At 44.2% G+C, this 19,161-nt stretch overlaps 1 protein-coding gene across 1 annotated transcript in view; it reads left to right on the top strand.

Moving 5' to 3' along the window:
- Positions 1-584: 584 nt before the first annotated feature.
- Positions 585-19,161, top strand: part of tusc3 (tumor suppressor candidate 3) — a 390,927-nt gene continuing 372,350 nt past the window's right edge. The window contains exon 1 of the mRNA XM_055635574.1: positions 585-730. Within this exon, the coding sequence (XP_055491549.1) occupies positions 626-730 (105 nt within the window). The 5' untranslated portion in view covers positions 585-625. The remainder of the gene's footprint in view (positions 731-19,161) is intronic.

Here is a 19,161-nt window from a genome sequence, read left to right as displayed (position 1 = left end):
TATGGTTATATGGACACAACATGCTGGAGTAATTCTGCGGGACAGGCAGCATCTCTGGAGTGAAGGAATGGGTGACGTTTCGGGTCGAGACCCTTCTAATTGTTACCAAATGTAATTAATAGAGGCAAATCACATATGTTAGTATCAAAATCGTTTCAAAAGGAAGAAGATTTAGTAAATAAGCACCCAGATGTACTTCGCTTGTAGTCTGTTGTGTTTGGTTAGTGTCGGTATGACATATGCCAGTTATTGTTTTTAAAAATCGTAAATGGTTTTCAACAAAGTTTCAGCAGTAGGTGTTTTAAAAAAAAAGTGCCTTAACAGTTACCTTAAATTTTGTTTTTGACATTGGGCAAGTTTAAGGATGCATGTTTGTCAACAGAGCTGCTGTCAAGGTGCAACCATTCGGTGCATCTGAATTTCTCTCCGCTGCACGGGCCACCAACACCAGATATTTTCCCAGGGTCGAGCCTTGTTACACCCACAGCATTATGGGGAATGTAGTCCGTATCTTCCTTCTCCCCACGTTGAAGGTCCCTCGTGGGACTACAGCTACCAGAAACCTTTGCGTCGCCGGCGCCTAAGCCAATGGGATGCGAGTCCGGCGTTGCCCGTCGTGATCGGAATGGCGTCGAGCCGGAGGTTGGCACCGCTGCCCCTGGTAACGGCCGGCTCCTGGCTGCTCCTCCTGCTCTGCGTTCAATTAGGAGGCGGACAGAAGAAAAAGGAGGTGAGCGGGGTGGTGGCGCGGCTCCTTGTGTTTTGCGATGTGACTGTGCGGCAGGAGAAGGGCCGAGTGTGCGAGGATGCTGGTGCTGATGATGCGGGAGTTGGACTAAAGGCAGGGAGCTGCTCCACTCCACTCCACGCTTTCTCATCTTCATGGCAAGGGTTTGGATTGGTCTCACAATTATCACTGCGGCCCCCCCCCCCGACGGTTTACATCCAACCACGGAACAAATTTTCATTCTTGTTAATTGCAAGTGTTCAAATTGATTATATTTACCTGGCTTTGTGTCAGTTTTGTAAACATGATAGATTTCAGTGAAATGCCCCCATAGAAACAATTTCCTAAAACCGTACAGTAATAAAATCAAATGATGTGAATGTCTAAATGATGTGAATGAATAAATATTATCAATAATGTCACTTTCAATTTTACTTTGACCATGATTTGCTGTCCTGCCCATCTCTAGATCGGAAACCCTCACAATTCACTGCTTGCTAACTAACATTTTGTTAGTTCTTTATCCATTTAAAAAACCTGACAAATTCATGTTTTTCCAGTTGTTTATTTCTTTTTTGGAAATAAAAATGAGTCTTTGCTAGATAACTCTTAATCACGCAATTAAGTCATGGAACATAATGTTTTATTTAGAGACAAGAAACTGCAAATGCTGGTTTACAAAAAAAAGACACACAGTACTTGAGTAACTCAATGGCTAAGTCAGCATCATTGAGGTATATAGATAAGTGACATTTCAAGTCAGGACCCTTCATCAGGCTGAAGAAGGGTCCCGATCCGAAAAGACACCTATCCAAGTCAAGTCTTCAACTTTATTTGTCACATACACATACAAGATGTGCAGTGAAAAGAAAGTGGCAATGCCTGCGGATTGTGCAAAAACAACAAAACAACAAAACAGAACAGTTCCATGTTCTCCATAGATGTTGCTGACCACCTGAGTTACTCCAGCACTTTGTGCCTTTTATTATGACGTTTTATGTTATATGTTCTATGGCTTACAAGGAGAACCAAGGAAATAAATTACTTGATAACATTTGCCAAGAAATTGAACACAGGATCAAATTATTATGGTTTGTATAATTCACATTTTTATATTAACAATAAGAGCATAAGAAATAGAAACGGAAGACATAAGAAACTATAGATCTGTAATCTTGAGTAAAAACCGAACTGCTGGAGAACTCTGACGCTCAGGCAGCATTTGTGAAGGGAAATGTACAGTCAACATTTCAACCCAAAATGTCAACTTTCCATTTTCCTCACAGATGCTGCCTGAGCCGATGTGTTCCTCCAGCAGATTGGCTTTTACGTTTTGTTGAAAACAAAAGTAGGTCATGCAATTCCTTGCATCTGCTCTATCAATACATAAGATAATGTCTGATTTTCTTTTGTCCCAGTGCCACTTTTCTGTACTATACACATATTCCTTGATTCCTTAATATACATAATTGGGGAGGGGGATTATAATATGAACCTCAATTTGTGGAATACTGATCAATTAATTAGCTAAGGTAACTAGAAGGTAAGAGGAGGTGAAAATTATGCATTCCGTAAATTAACTATTTTTGCAACAATATTTGTTAACTTCAAGGAGTAAGAATATCTTCAACTAATTCCCACAGAGTACCAGCATCATTCCCTCTTTGTCTTCTTTCTTCCTGCACTTGTCTCTCCACTGAATTGGATTGGTCTCACAACTATAACGACAATCTCCAACCGCACCATTTGCAGCCACCTAAGGAAAACTTTCACTCTTATTGATTGCAAGTGCTGCCAATATTTGTCTAGTTTTGGCATTCTTATTTGCATGCCTACCCACTGAATCATTTTATTTTTTCCCCTCACCACCCAACAACCCTTCCTCAGCCCATAACTCTCCTGCTGTAAATATCCCTCACCCTGGTACATTTTCTCTTGGAGAAATAATTATTTTTAAAGAAACACATTCTTTTTATTTTCCACATTAAAGCTCTTTCCCGCAGCTCATGTTTGCTTAGATTTGGAGTTAAGATTTGCTTATTTGTCTCTGCAAAACTACCAAATAGTGTTTGATACAAAAAGTTTGTCCATGCCAACATTCACATTATTCTTTCACTTTATAAAGTTCAAATGTGTAGTCATGGCAGAGTCATGGATTCTAACAGCATCTGTCTTTTTGTTGGCAATGTAGAACAGTCCTTGCTATAAACCTTCCATGGTAGCTTATTCTTACACCTCAACTTTTTCTCCATTACATTGACAAATGCATTGGTGCGACTTCCTGCACCAGGTAGATCAGGGCAATTTTATCTGCTTCACTTCGAATTTCTACCTCATTTGTAAATTTATTTGGACCATTTCTGATATTTTCCCCCATTTTCTAGATCTCTCTATCTCAATCTATGACTCCCCTCTGACATTTATTAGATATTAGATATTAGATCCTTTATTTGTCATTCAGACCTTTTGGTCTGAACGAAATTTCGTTGCCTGCAGTCATAATATAATGATAAACAACAAAACACACAATAAACACAAATTAACAGCCACCACAGTGAGTTCACCAGGCACCTCCTCACTGTGATGGAGGCAAAAGTCTTAAAGTCACTGTCTCTTCCCCTCCTTATTCTCCCTCTGCGCTGAGGCGATCCAGGCCTCCGATGTTGTTACCCCACCGGGCGACGGTAAGTCAGTCCCGCGGCTCAATAGAGCTCCGCGAACTGGCCGGTTCAAGCTCCGCGGCCCGGGGTGGTCAAAGCTGCCGAAGATGCCGCCCTCCAGCCCAGCGGACGCAGCTGTTGCTGCGGGAGCTCCGTAAAAACAGGTCACCAGCCTGTGACCTGCGAGCTCCCGACGATGTGGTCCACTGGCCCGCGGCCGAGCCCCGGATTCAGATCGCCGCCTCCGGAACGCCGCCTCAGCCACCGGCGCACCGTCTCAGCCCCGACTCGGGCCGCTGCCACCGGAACGCCGGAACGCCGCATAAGCTCCGAATTCAGCCAGCCTCGCTCGTGTTGGTGAGTCCTGGCTGGCTCTGCTTCGGGAGCCTCGAGATCGGTCACAGTTAGAGGGCACCAGCTCCGCCATTAGGCCTCAGCGCAGACGGAGTTTAATTAATCCATCTTTTTGGATTAAAACAAATAATAACATTTGGAATTAAAACATATTTGATTGCATTCCGTTATCAAACATAATCTATGTTCGCTCTGTAGACATTTCCAGCACAATAGGATTGGGAGTGGGGGGGCTTAATCAGTGCAGGATGGATAGATGGTGGTGGGGTGGGTGTTGAGATGGCAATTGTTGCGGAATGGATGGATTGAGGCAGGGGAATTAGTACGTGTTGGTTGGAGTAGGTAAAATTGTGAGGGGAGAGCGCGGGGGATGACAGTGGGGTTGAATGGGGGGATCTAAACAAGATGGATGGGGGTGCAGTGCAGGATGAAGGGGAGGAGCAGTGCAGGATGGATGGGGAGGGGGGTGAGTACAGGATGAATGGGGAATGGCAGGAGAATCAATGCGAGGTGGATAGGGAGATCAGTGCACGATGAATAGATTGGGGTAGATGGGGAAGGGAGCACACAGGATGTTAGTGAGGACTGAATAGAGGCAGGATTGGGGATCAGTGCGGGATGGAGAGGAGGGGTTTCAGGATAAGGGGGGTGGAGGGGGGGCATACAAGAGAGAGAGAGGGAGAGAAGAAGGGGCAGAGGAGGTGGGAAGTAACGTCAGCGCTCCTCGGACAACACCGGCATCATCGCTGCCTTGGCCGTCCCTGTCCATCGCCTAGTGCCACCGCCAAAGGGGGAGGCAGTTTGGGATCCTTCCACCGCCTGTTTCCGCGATGTGGAAGGACTGTGCGGCAGGACATGGAGCCACTGTCGCCGTCGCCACTGCTGCTGCTGTACGGGGCCCGTCATTCGCTCCGACCCTCCGTCACGCCACACTTAGTAACTTTCCCACGCATTACAGCCATCGTCGACACAAAACGTCACTTTCCTTTTCTCCAGAGATGCTGCCTGACCCGCTGAGTTACTCCAGTTTTTTGTGTCTATCTTCAGTATAAACCAGTATCTGCGTGCCAAGCCGGGCAAAATGACTCGGCGTTTAGGTTGCCCAGCGGCACTTTTGGTGGTCAGTGGCACCGGGCAACCGCTAATTTCGAGCCCTGATCTCTGGAGAGAAGGAATGGGTGACATTTCGTGTCAAGACATAAAAACATAGAAAAATAGGTGCAGGAGTAGGCTATTCGGCCGTTCAAACCAGCATCACCATTCAATATGATCATGGCTGATCATCTAAAATCAGTACCCCTTTCCTGCTTTTTCCTCATGGAGCCCCAAGGACTCTTGAAAACATCCTCTTTCGTTCACAACTCTCTGGGTTCATCCATCATCTACTAGGAACCCTCTGAAGAGTTCCAGCTTATGTATCTATCTATGGTTGAAACCAGCAACTGCCCTTCCCTATCCCATCTGATTCCCCCTCTTCTTTTTATACTGGCTATCCTCCTCCCCCTCATCTTTTTATACTGGCTATCCTCCTTCTTCATTCTCACGACTGATGCAAAGCCTTAATCAGAAACATCTTCAATTCCTCTCCACACCCTCCATCCTCCCCTTGGATGGACACACTGAGGTTAGTTTTGTTTAGAAATACAGCGTGGAAACAGTCCCTTCGGCTCACCAAATCCACGCCGACCAACGGTCCCCGCACGCTAACGCTATCCAACGAACACTAGGGACAATTAACAATTTTTACTGAAGCCAATTAACCTACAAACCTGTACATCTTTGGACTGTGGGAGGAAAATGGAACACCCGGAAAAATCCCATGCAGATCATGGGGGAGAACGTACACACTCTGTATAGACAGCACCCTTGGTCAGGATCAAACCCGCGTTTCTGGCGCTGTAAGGCAGCAACTCTACCTCTGCACCTCCGTGCTGAGTTCTCAGTCAGCAGTTTGTTTCTTTGCTTTAGCATCTAACATTAACAATCTCTAGTGTCTCCATTATGCCAACATATTTGTGAGATGAAGGGGTAAGATTTCTAGGTTCTTATTTTGAGAACATATAATAAAATGATGCTTTTAAATAAAGTTGAATAAAAATCGTTAATATACTAGTACACAAACTTATTAACTTACAAACCATTTTATTTTTTGTTCCATTTTATATTTGACAATCTGTTTGTCTACAATACTGTAATCATTTTTTTTAGGTTCAGACAATCATGGCAGGTTTAACCCTGGTGGATTCTCACTATGAAGTGATATATAAGAAATAATAACTTGATGGTATTCACTTAGCAATCTTTCTATAAAATGATGATCCTATAATTCAAAGCAATCCACTAGTGAAAAGTACACATTCATTAATCAAATATAGTTCCAGGATACAAAATGAACATTGGTCCTTTACATTAGCCCTCAGGCAGAATTTGTGGGGAAAAAAACTGTTTTAAGTTAATTATTTTTTATCAGACTCCCCTTTCTGCAGATTATTTTTTGTTTTATTTCAGTTATCGTGTAAATTGGTTCACCATTATGTAATATAAAACCTTATCTAGAAATGTAACTGTTAAATATTATGTATCAATGAATTTGTAAAACCAGGATTTCACAGCAATGCAACAAAAGGGTAAATTTTCCTGGAGCAGGTGCCCAGAATCAGCAGGTAAAACTGGATACAGGATCCAAGAATTGATTTTGGACACAGTATGGAGTATAGTAAAGCATCATGTTGACCCTAGTGTTTCCTAACCAGAAGCCTTGAATGAACCATGAGATCTGCATTCTTCTGAAGACTAAATCCCGGGTATTTGGTTTGGTGAGGTAGAGGCCTATAAGAAGTCCAGATAAGACCTTGACAAGGCCATCAAAAAGACCAAAAGGGACTTCCGCTCAAATTGTGGCAGGGTTTGAATGCCATCACCTCCTACAAGGCCAAAACCAGAAGGCAGCTTGAGCGACAGTGAAGCTTCATTCCATGACAAGCTCAATGTGTTCCACGCACGCTTTGATAGGGAGAACATTGATGTGCTTCCTGAGCCCCCATACGCCCTGATGGTATTACAGTCACAGTCACAGAGGCCGATGTCAGAAGATCCTTCAGGGGGTTGTGAACCCTCGGAAAGCACCCGACCTGATGGTATACCCGGTTGAGTTCTTAAAACCTGTGCAGACAATCTGGCTGAGGTTTTTGCGCACATTTTCAACATCTCACTAATGAGGTCTGAGGTTCCCACCTGCTTTAAGAGGGCATCAATAATACCGGTGCCCAAGAAGAGTAAGGTGACGTGCCTCAACGACTATCGACCAGTGGCACTAACGTCTGTGGTGATGAAGTGCTTTGAGAGGTCGGTTATTGTGGAGATCAACTCCTACCTTAACAAGAACCTCGACCCACTACAGTTTGTCTTACGTCACAACAGGTCAACGGAGGATACAATCTCACTGTCTCTCCAATCCGCACTGGACTACTTGGACAATAAAAACACTTATGTCAGGCTGTTGTTTATAGTCTACAGCTCAGCTTTCAATACCATCATCTCCTCCAAGCTGGTTATGCGAGGAGGTGGGTGGTGTTGCGGAGCTGCCATCCAAACACAAAAATGAGTGAGTTTTATCATCTTTTTGGAATTCGGAGGAGGTACAGCGGTACATTTAAACATCCTTGAGTATCGATGCGATGCTGCAGAAATTTAATTTAAAAGTTTCTGCGTGTTTTGGGACTGCGAGCAGTATAATCAGCAGACTGCGTAGCTCCCACTACTGTGGCTGGCATCTTGCCAGGAAACTGTTGCACACCAAAAGGGGGAGAAAAACTTTCTGGATTTTTTCTATTACAAATCTCAAATTATGGAATACAGAGGCAAATAAATAAATGATGGGTCTTTGTCCCAAACATTATGGAGGGCACTGCATATGGCTTCTAGTATTTGAATTTTACTTCCTGGGAATGACAAAGTCTATCTAGCCAATTTAGGCCTGATATTATTTTATATATCTCTATCATTTTGTTTTCCCTGATAATGTCTGATAATCCAGAGGAATTGATCTAATTTTGTCGAGTCTCTCCTTATAATTGATACTCTCCAATACAGGCAATAGCCTAGTGAACATCTTATGCATACCTTCCAATGTTTTTGCACCATTCCTACAGTGTGGTGACCAAAAAAGTGCTCAAATGACCAAATGTGACCTGACTATATTTTTTTACTGCTGCACAAGACTTGCTAACTATTAGATTCAATGGCCCAACCAATGTAGAAAAGCATGCCATATGCCCTCTTTACCACCCTATCCAATTGTGTTGCCATGTTCAGGAGTGGCGTCGGTGTTCTGAAAAGGAAATGGAAGAATACTAAGGTATTATTATATATATGTTCATAAATTGCATGAGTTGTTCTTGAATTATTAACAATCATTGTTTGCAATACAACCCAAATTTGGAACTCTATATTTGTACCTTGTGTGGTCAGTTGCTCACTTGTACCTCCTTTAGACAAAATACCACTGTGATTTCAATGCCAACGTTTTCCCTGTCAGTCTGCTCCAAAGGCTCCAATTTTGTGAATACTAAAATCTGTATGCATGTTCATAAATTCACTAGTGATAGGAGCAGAATTGGGCCATTCAGCCCATCAAGTTTACTCCTCCATTCAATTATGGATGATCTATCTTTCCCTCTCAACCCCATTCTCCTGCCTGTGGTATTGTTGTGTGGATTATTTGTACAAGATTCATATTAAACTAACTCGCTGTGGGGCCAGATGAACTTTCTAACTGGGTGACTTACCTTTATGACCTGGGTGACATTTGAAAGGCCAACTGCGTTGTTTTTTATCCTTTATCTTAATATTTAACCAATTTAAATTTGCTGTTAAGTACATTTTATTTATTTGAAATATTTAAATCCTTTTAAGTTTTATCTATGTTTCAGAATCTTAGAAACAATTAAAAACTGCTAAAAAGCTTTTGATATCAGTGAACTGTGAAATGATGAACCAAGGATCTGAAATGCCACCTATCCATGTTCTCTAGAGTTGCTGTCTACCCGCTGAGTTATTCTAACACTTTTTGTCTTTTTTAAGTATAATGAGCATCAGTGTGGTCTGGGCTGATCTCAGGTCTGACCATCAATTATTCTTTGGGCACTTATTGCTGGACATGGCTTTAAGCTGCCATTGACTTTATTGTATTATATAAAATACTTTATTTTAAGACACCACAATGAGAGAATAAATGGATGCATTTCTTTGCAGTATACATTTGGATGCACATTGCCATAAAAATTGGATAGTAATAAAGAAAATTACCTTCATCTATTGGTCACAAACAGTGGCATACATTATGACACAATTTCCACCAGGTCTCTTCCAAAGAATCCTTTTAAACTGTAACAGATGTTCTGAGGAAGCTAAAACCAACGACGTGATCTGAGCACAAGTTTCATTTCTTTTCAGATGTATTCTTTAAAGCTTGTGTGAAATTATACTGGTGTGAGTTAGTTTTTCTACACTTGCAGTTTATGGGATAGGTTGGTTTAGTAGCTCAGTTCCTGCCATTTTGTTTCACTTGTTCAAAATTCATTGGAAGAATCAGAATACTTGACTCTAATTTGTATAATATGTTTACCATTTGCCATTGGTTCAGCAATGTTGTTCTTGTGTCAGCTCACCTTTAATTTATGTGCCTCTGCATATAAATCGGAGATGAGATGGAGGTCAAAATGGTTTGAGCTGTGGGACCAGATGCAGGTTATAACTGGGGCACAGCTTTACACCAGCCATTTGTGGCATTTGAACCAACTGCATTGTTTTTATCCCTTTATTTTATCTTAACATTTGAACAATTTAAATCATTTAAATGTCCTATTAGGTAAACTTTACTCATTTGAAATAATGCAAATCCTTTTGAGATTTATTTTTGTGCTTACGAATTGTAGAGATAATTTAAAACTGTTAAACAGCCTTTGATATCAATTAACTGTAAAATGCCAGAAGTGTCGACTGGTGCTGGTCTCACCACCTGAGATCAGGCCACCAATCATGAACTTCTCTTTTACGAATGGCTGGAGTACTGAGGCCCGACAAAACAATTTGACCCATGAGGCTGCAAAAGGAAAGAGCGGCTGTGGTGATAGTAAGGGAGGCATGCATGAGGAACTGGACAGATTGAGGTCAATGTGGTCCAGGTTAGCGTTGACCCACTTTGAAATAAGTATACACTGTCTTTATTTTACTGAAAACATATTTAGAACATCCATAGCAAATGTTATTCCTTTATACTGCTCAATAGTATTTCAATATTAGTTATTGACTATAATAATCTGATAATAGCTTATAAAGTACTCTATGCACTAAATAATCTGATAATAGCTTATAAAGTACTCTAAAGCACTAAACGTTATACCCTTATTATGTATCTATATACTGTCAATGGCTCAATTGTAATCATGTTTTGTTTTTTTGCTGACTGGTTAGCATGCAACAAAACACTTTTCACTGTACCTCGGTGTACATGTAATAAAATAAACTGAACTGAACTCTAGTCAAGGAAAATTGGGTGTATAGTGGGTGAAAACTGGGGAATAGTGAAAGGCTTGGATTTAGTGAATGTGGAGAGACTGTTTGTATTAGTGGAAGTGCTAAACTGAGTTATTTTGTAAATCTAAAGTCAACTTGACTCAAAGGCTTGTAGCTGTTGAAATCGGTTCTTTATTCAGCTGAGACTAGTCTCCGAACCTTCCAACACGGGTCCAGAGAATTAGTAACTTTGATACAAACTCATGGCATTTATATAGGTATTAGATATTTCAGATACAGAGGGTATGATAAACTAGTAACCAATCATCGGAGTCCTTCTGGTGATTTACAACAGCAGTCACATGATCCCCCCTTCTCTGGCCTCATTTTACAACCTTAGTTTGCCTGTGGTTTAACTTTGTTTAGAATTATTTTATTTCAACACAGCAAAACCCCAGTAGGCTCAATCATCAAAGACCACACCTCAAAATATAAGATACACACATATAATACAATGATCACACAAGTCATACAAACAAACCCATTTTCCATACCAAGAAGAAAGATATTTCTATAAATCTAAACAAAGTCCAATGTTTACATTCCTACTAAGACACAATACATTTCATAAATGGTTTTACTACAATTTTATACAGTTTAAAATACTATTACAGGTGCACAACCTTTTATCCGGAGTTCCGGAAACCGAAAAGCTCTGAAAACCGGACATTTTTTCCAGGATGTCGTCTGCACAACAAAACTCGCGTTTGGCGCCAAACCTGACCCGAAACGACCCACGGTCAACCCAGGTCTGTACTACTGTAGCGGCTGTCTCCTCCCCGGAGACCGGGGAGACACTTAAACATCTGTAAATCATTGCTTAAATGTTAGTCAGTTAGTTTGGAGGGCTTTTATGTGAAGGGGGGGTGAAGGGGGAAACTTTAATTCTTAGTCCCCTACCTGGTCGGAGAGGCGGGGAGCGGGCAATGCCTTACCGGGTCGCCGTGCAGTAAGCTCCGGAGCGCTGTGGCCGCCGACTCCCAACATCGCGGAGCCGGGGCTGCGGGCGTCCGGCCGCGGGCGGCGCCGGTTGTAGCTCTGATTCCGGCAACTTTACACCTGACTGCGCGGCGCTCCAAATCCAGCGCGGCCCGCGACCGGACGCCTGCAGCCCCAGCTCCGCGATGTTGGGAGTCGGCGGCCACAGTGCTCCAGAGCTTACCGCATGGCGACCCGGTAAGGCATTGCCCGCTCCCCGCTGGTATCCCAGCGCTGTGGCCGCCGACTCCTAACATCGCGGAGCTGGGGCTGCGGGCGTCCGGTCGCGGGCGGTGCTGGATTTGAAGCACCGCGCAGCCAGGGATAGAGTTGCCTGGGCATTGCCCGCTCCCCACCTCTCCAACCAGATAGGGGACTAAGAATTACAGTTTCCCCCTTCACACCCCCCCACCACATAAAATCCCTCCAAACTAACTGACTAACATTTAAGCAATGATTTACAATGATTCCCCGGTCTCCGGGGAGGAGGCAGCTGCTCCAGACTTTTCAAGCCACCCGCGCTACCTACTTAATCTACGCTAAAAATCTTCCATTCTGAAATACGAAAAATTCCGAGATCCGAGAAGTGTCTGGTCCCAAGGCTTTCGGATAAAAGCTTGTGCACCTGTACCTATGTATTAAAAACCTTAATTATATGTTTCGCCGAATTACACAGCTTCTTAGTTAAATTAAAACCCACACACACCACCCAACTCCAAGCATACATGGGTCGTAAATCTGTCAATTTAATTGATAAGTGTTTGGTGCCAGGATACAGCTTCATTCTACATTACACCCTCCCTTTCCTGCTATCTCTGGGAGATGGATTTTCAATCTCTCTGGAAGGCCTTTTACAAATATTACAGAATACAGCGTAAATTTACAACTTCAGACCATTACCTCAAAAGTACAGCTTCTTGATCCCTTATCTCAACCTCATTATAATGTAACATAGCCAAAGCTAACCACAGAGTCTATTATCCCTCAGCCTTGAATTCTGTCTCAAACTCAGCATAAACAACCATAACTCTTTATCTTTATGTCACATTCAAAGCTCAAGAATGTGCCATAGAGAAAGAGCAGATGACCTCTGGCCTAAGAAGAGGCCCTATTCAGCTATCCATTCTTCAACACAAAATCATATCAAATACAATTTCCTCCAGTGTTATAATTGCCTCAAAGCAATAGACTGAGCTATGCAGATTCAGATTAGCGTTTCTATTTTTTGATTCATCTGTTCCCTGTGTGTGTTTCTTTGTACTTTATTTCTTTAGGATACATGTGTTTCTGAAAACCTTAAGCTTTTCTTACAACATAACATAGGTTCCTCACACGAAAGTTACTATCCGAGCAATTCTATTATATAATATTTCCTCAGAAGAGTCTGGGACCAGAGGCTTTAGCCTCAGAATAAAAGGACGTACCTTTAGAAAGGAGATGAGGAGGGTGGTGAATCTGTGGAATTCATTGCCACAGACGGCAGTGGAGGCCAAGTCAATGGATATTTTTAAGGCGGAGATTAAGGTGTCAGGGGGTATGGGGAGAAGGCAGGAGAATGGGTTTGAGAGGGAAAGATAGATCAGCCATGTTTGAATGGTGGAGTAGACTTTATTGGCTGAATGGCCTAATTCTGCTCCTAAAACCTATGCACTTATCTATTATATATATTTAAAACTCTGGCCCCATCCGACCGACTGCCGACCGGCACCCTTCCTGCCTTTCGATTCGTGCCCGATAATCGCAGATGTCCAATCGGAATGGCCGATGCTCGCAGATGTCCAATCGGAATGGATTCATTTGCATGTACTGCTGCCGGCTGCATTTCTTCCTTTGATTCATTGCCACGCCCAATCCAGACGCTCAATCTCCGAGATATTTTCCATTTCGGTAGAGATTTCGCTTTTCTTTCTAAGTATCCGCTCCTCATTTCATTTCGTCGTGTTGAAGTACACGTTTTTAATCAAATCCTTCTCCCCCCACCCCCAAGTAGTTCAAAAATAAACAGGCTTCTCCATTTACATGTCAGCTTCCAACACACTTCGAAACAAAGTTGCAAGACAGGAACACTGAACTTTTCACTGCTGCAGCAGGCAGGGGAGGTGCCATTGGATTTTTTTTTTAATCCACTGCTGAGGGAGGCAGGGCAGTTCCATTGGAGGAGACAGGTGCATGGTGGAATATTGGTTTGGGGGATCACACCATTGGGGGAGCTGACCCAACGGGTCTGCACTTGGTCTAGTATAGTACTAAAACCTATAAACATCATCCATGTAATGCAGAAGAATTTGTATTCTTCAATTAGATAATTTCTCATTAACCATATAACAACCATATAACAATTACAGCACGGAAACAGGCCATCTTGGCCCTACAAGTCCGTGCCGAACAAATTCTTCAATATTCTAGAGTATAGAGCTAACCTGCCCAATTGTTCCTCTTCCAGCTCAGGAATTAATTAAGTGAACTATCATGAACTCCTTCTATGACAAATATATATTGTGTTGCAAAAAGAAACCAGATCTTTGTAGAACTTTCCGGATGCAGTCTTACTGCCTTTTATAACTTCATTACAACACCTTTATTCTTGTACTCTAATACTCTTGCAATAAAGGGCAACATATTATGTGCCATTGTAATTGTGGCTGTACATGCAAGTTAACCTTAAGTGATTCATAGTCTGTGGTAATGTAACAAACTGGAGCAGGAGTAGGTTGTTTGGTAGGTTGGTTGTTTGGTAGACCCGCGCTTTCACAATTACAGGCATATCCTTGTGTAGATGATGAGATTAAATTTGCAGAGAATTCAAGGTGTGGCCTCACCAAAGCCGAATATAAATTGGCAAGACATCCTGTAGCAAGAAAATGTCTTGCAATTAATTTACTGTATTTATGATTTACCTTCTTACTCCAGGTTCTTACTTCACCTGCATGTTTGCTTTCAGCGACTGGTGTACAAGAGCATTTAGATCCCTTTATACAGCAATCATTTCCAATCATCAAACTTTTCACTAATAATCACCTTTTGTGTTTATTATACAGGTGCACAATCTTTTATCCGAAATTCCGGAAACCGAAAAGCTCAGAAAATTGGACATTTTTGGTCCTGGAAAAAAGGGAGGGTATATTGCCCGGGAGAGTAGGAATCCCTAGAACTGGTACAGTGAGCATCCACCGAGGGTCGCCCGGTGAGGTTCTGCGGTCACCTCTCCGGGTGACCCTCAGTGGACGCTCACTGAACTAGGTCTAGGGATTCACAAAAATGCTGGAGAAACTCCGCGGGTGCAGCAGCATCTATGGAGCGAAGGAAATAGGTAACGCTTCGGGCCGAAACCCTTCCTCAGATTGCCCTATCAGTCCCCCCTATCAGTCTGAGGAAGGGTTTCGGCAAAGCACTGGGGATCCTCGGAGGGGAGGTGGTAAAGGCGCTGCCTTAAAGTGCTGAGGCGTGTGAGGACCATGTCATATCCTCAGAGATGTGGACTCCCAGATATTTAAAACAGTTCACCCTATCCACTGATCCCCATTGTCAATGGTGTGTGTCCTTTGATTTGGCTAAAGTCTGATCAGGAGAAGGAAGAGAGAGGAGGCTGAGAGAAGGGAAGGGAGGGGAGGAGGGAAGGGAGGGTAGGCCCTCTCATCAGGGTCTGAGGTCCAGGGGGGGACCACAGTGTCATCAGCAAACTTAATGCCTGGGTCCGGGCGTGAGCTGAGCCAGAGGTTTGTAAGCGTTGCTGCTACCCCCGGCCCGGCCCTCCGTGTATTGTTCACCACGTCATCCTGGAGAGAGGGGGGAGGGCGGGAGCCGGGGCTGTGTGCGTGAAGCATGGCGACTAGAGGGACGGGAGAGCTGCCCTGGGAGCGTGAGGGCACCTCTCCCTTCTCCATTCCCCCTCACACCCCCCTCCCTATCTACCCCTTTCTTCCTCCTCTACCTCTCTACTCTCTCTCAGCCCGCAGCGATCTGCCGGACATGGTGTGTGTGTGTGTGTGTGTGTGTGTGTGTGTGCGTGCGTGCGTGCGTGCGTGCGTGCGTGCGTGTGTGTGCGTGTGTGGCGGAATGTGAGGGGAGAAACGCCGGCACTAAGAGCGAGCGAACGCGTGAACAGAACGGACAAAAGCAACGATCATAGGTCGGAATAGGTGACCAAAGATCTTTGTAGGTGACATTTCGGGTCGAGACCCCTCTTCTGACTGACTCAGGGGAAAGTGGAGCAAGAGCTATGGACGGTACTAAGGACAAGTGAATGGAAGATATGCCGATATCCCCCGTTTCCCTTTCCCTTGACTATCAGTCTGAAGAAGGATCTCGACCCGAAATGTCTACCAACGCCGCTCTATGAACGTTGCTTTTGTCCGTGTCAACGCTTTCGCTCGCTCTTGGTGCCGGCGCTTCTCCCCTCATGGCAGCTATTGCAAGAGTCGACCCGAAATATCACCTATTTCCTCCTATTATCACGTATTCCTCATCAGAGATGCAGCCTGATCCGCTGATTTACTCCAGCCTTTTGTGTCTGTCTTCGGTTTAATCAGCATCTGCAGTATGTGCCGTTTAAAAAGTACAAGGCATGTGCCGTTTAAAAAGAAAGTGATAAAAAACATTTAAAACATTTAACAACACCTAAACTGTTCCCCCGCAACGCTGCGAGAGACATAACTGAAGTCGGGTCGGGGTTATTGAAATGACGGAGGTTACTCTCCGGTGTGGACTACGCGTCAGTTCATTGTATTTCGCAGGAGTGGACCATCTTGCGCGCTATAAGATCTTTGCTCCAATTGATTAGATTACTCTAGCGCGGGGCCCCCTTAGGCGCGGGGCCCAATTGGGAGAAATAGGTCCTATCAGCTAAAGGCCGGCCCTGACCGGGTAACTGACGGGGGATCGAGGCGCAAACACGCAACCTTGCGGCCACGAGCCGAGCACTCTACCACTGAAAACCTTCCATTCGGAAAACCGAAAAATCCCGAAATCCGAGAAGTGTCTGGTCCCAAGGCTTTCGGATAAAAGGTTGTGCACCTGTACTGAATTGGATAACTTCACATATATCCACATTTAATTACATCTGACAAGCATTTTCCCTCTCAATAAGATTCAGATTCAGATTCAGATTCAGATTCAGATTCAACTTTAATTGTCATTGTCAGTGTACAGTACAGAGACAACGAAATGCATTTAGCATCTCCCTTGAAGAGCGACATAGCAAACGATTTGAATAAAAAAAATAATAAGTGTCGGGACCCCTCTTCTGGGGGGTCAGGGGTGATTGGCAGTCAAGAGAGGTACGTTGTTTAGTAGAGTGACAGCCGCCGGAAAGAAGCTCCCTTTTCCTCGACCTGCTGGTTCGTCAACGGAGAGACCTGTAGCGCCTCCCGGATGGTAGGAGGGTAAACAGTCCATGGTTGGGGTGAGAGCAGTCCTTGGCGATGCTGAGCGCCCTCCGCAGACAGCGCTTGCTTTGGACAGACTCAATGGAGGGGAGCGTGGAACCGGTGATGCGTTGGGCAATTTTCACCACCCTCTGCAATGCCTTCCGGTCGGAGACAGAGCAGTTGCCATACCATACTGTGATGCAGTTGGTAAGGATGCTCTCGATGGTGCAGCGGTAGAAGTTCACCAGGATCTGAGGAGACAGATGGACCTTCTTCAGTCTCCTCACAAGAAGACCTAGACGCTGATGAGCTTCTTGATCAGAGTAGAGGTATTGTGGGTCCAAGAGAGGTCATCGGAGATGTTGACTCCCAGGAACCTGAAGCTAGAAACACGTTCCACCTCCGTCCCGTTAATGTGGATGGGGGTGTGCGTGCCGCCTCTGGACTTCCTGAAGTCTACAATGAGCTCCTTGGTCTTCTTGGAGTTAAGGGCCAGGTTGTTGTCAGCCACCATGCTGCTAAGTGCTGGACCTCCTCCCTGTAGGCCAGCTCATCGTTGTTGCTGATGAGGCCAATCACCGTTGTATCATCTGCATACTTGATGATGGTGTTAGTACCATGTACAGGTATGCAGTCATAGGTGAAGAGGGAGTAGAGGAGGGGGCTCAGCACACAGCCCTGAGGAACGCCGGTGTTCAGGGTGAGGGTTGAAGAGGTGTGCTTGTCTAACCTCACAGACTGGGGTAAGTTGCTTCAAAGTCTCTTTGTACCCTCCTCATAAATCACATATGCAACATGACAGAACCCCAATATCATGTTATTCTCAAATTGGGCTATATCATCAACAACATTGAAAATTCATACTCTGCTTTCTCACTAAAATCTACATAGGTCAGCTTAGCAATTTTCAATCGGCCAAGCTGCTTTTTAAATGACAAATCTCCATGCAATCGTAAATGATATGTATTCAGACATCACCCTTGATGCTCTTGCTCTAATATTGGCAGATGAACAATACAGAAATGGTAAACATACAATGGGTCCAATGTGAGAAAACCAAAGAGTTCGGTGAGTAGTTGGTTGTTGGGGAAATTAAGGCAGGTTGTGAGGCATGAAGTAATGAAGAGATTTAAGCACACGCATTTATCTGTCGTTTGCTTTCTTATAATTTATCTCAACTATAAGCCTCCACAATTTTGATTTTTTTCCCCCATGAATGGATCTAGATCACCAACTGAATCAGTCAAAACCATTTTACTTCCCATCCATACATGATGCATCCAAATATTTATGTGTTTCCTTTGGAAATTCACTTTAAAAGAGTTCCTCAAATTACAGCATCCATGATGCTGAGAACGTCGTGGGTAGCATGTATAGCGAGTTGGTCACACCGCAGGTAAAAGGGAAGAGGACAGAAAGGGAACGGGTGGCCACTAGCCAGCAAAGCAGTAGGCAGGTAGTGCAGGAGTCCCCTGCGGTCATCTCCCTCCTAAACAGGTATACCATTTTGGATACTGTTGAGGGAGATGGCTCATCAGGGGAATGCAGCAGCAGCCAAGTTCATGGCACCATGGGTGGCTCTGCGGCACATGAGGGGGGGAAAAAGAGTGGAAGGGCAATAGTAATAGGGGATTCAATTGTCAGGGGAATAGATAGGCGTTTCTGCGGCCGCAAACGAGACTCCAGGATGGTATGTTGCCTCCCTGGTGCAATGGTCAGGGATGTCACTGAACGGCTGCAGAACATTCTGGAGGGGGAGGGTGAACAGCCAGTTGTCGTGGTGCATATTGGCACCAACGATATAGGTTAAAAAAAGGGATGAGGTTCTACAAGATGAATTTAGGGAGCTAGGAGATAAACTTAAAAGTAGGATCTCAAAGGTAATAATCTCTGGATTACTACCAGTACCACGGGCCAGTCAGAGTAGAAATAGGAGGATATTGCAGATGAATACGTGGCTTGAAAAATGGTGCAAGGGGGAGGGATTCAAATTTTTAGGGCATTGGAACCAGTTCTGGGGGAGGTGGGACCAGTACAAACAGGACGGTCTGCACCTGGGCTGGAATGGAACCAATGTCCTTGGGGGAGTGTTTGCTAGTGCTGTCGGGGAGGATTTAAACTAATGTGGCAGGGGGATGGGTACAAGAGCAGAGTGGCAGCGGGTGTAAAATGAGGGTAGAAGCAATAGGTAGCAAGGTGAAAAGTAAAAGTGGCAGGCAGACAAAACCAGTGCAAAAATCAAAAAGGGCCACTTTTCAACATAATTGTATAAGGGGTAAGAGCGTTGTAAAAACAAGCCTGAAGGCTTTGTGTCTCAATGCAAGGAGTATTCGTAATAAGGTGGATGAGTTGAACGTGCAGATAGCCATTAATATAGTTAATGTCCCCTCTCAACATAGAAACATAGAAAACATAGAAAATAGTTGCAGGAGTAGGCCATTCGGCCCTACGAGCCTGCACCGCCATTCGATATGATCATGGCTGATCATCCAACTCAGTA

This window comes from Leucoraja erinacea, chromosome 1 (genome assembly GCF_028641065.1).
Source record: "Leucoraja erinacea ecotype New England chromosome 1, Leri_hhj_1, whole genome shotgun sequence".
In the NCBI taxonomy this organism is placed as follows: Eukaryota; Metazoa; Chordata; class Chondrichthyes; order Rajiformes; family Rajidae; genus Leucoraja; species Leucoraja erinaceus.
Note: the sequence above shows the minus strand (reverse complement) of the source record. Positions and strands in the feature narration are given on the sequence as shown.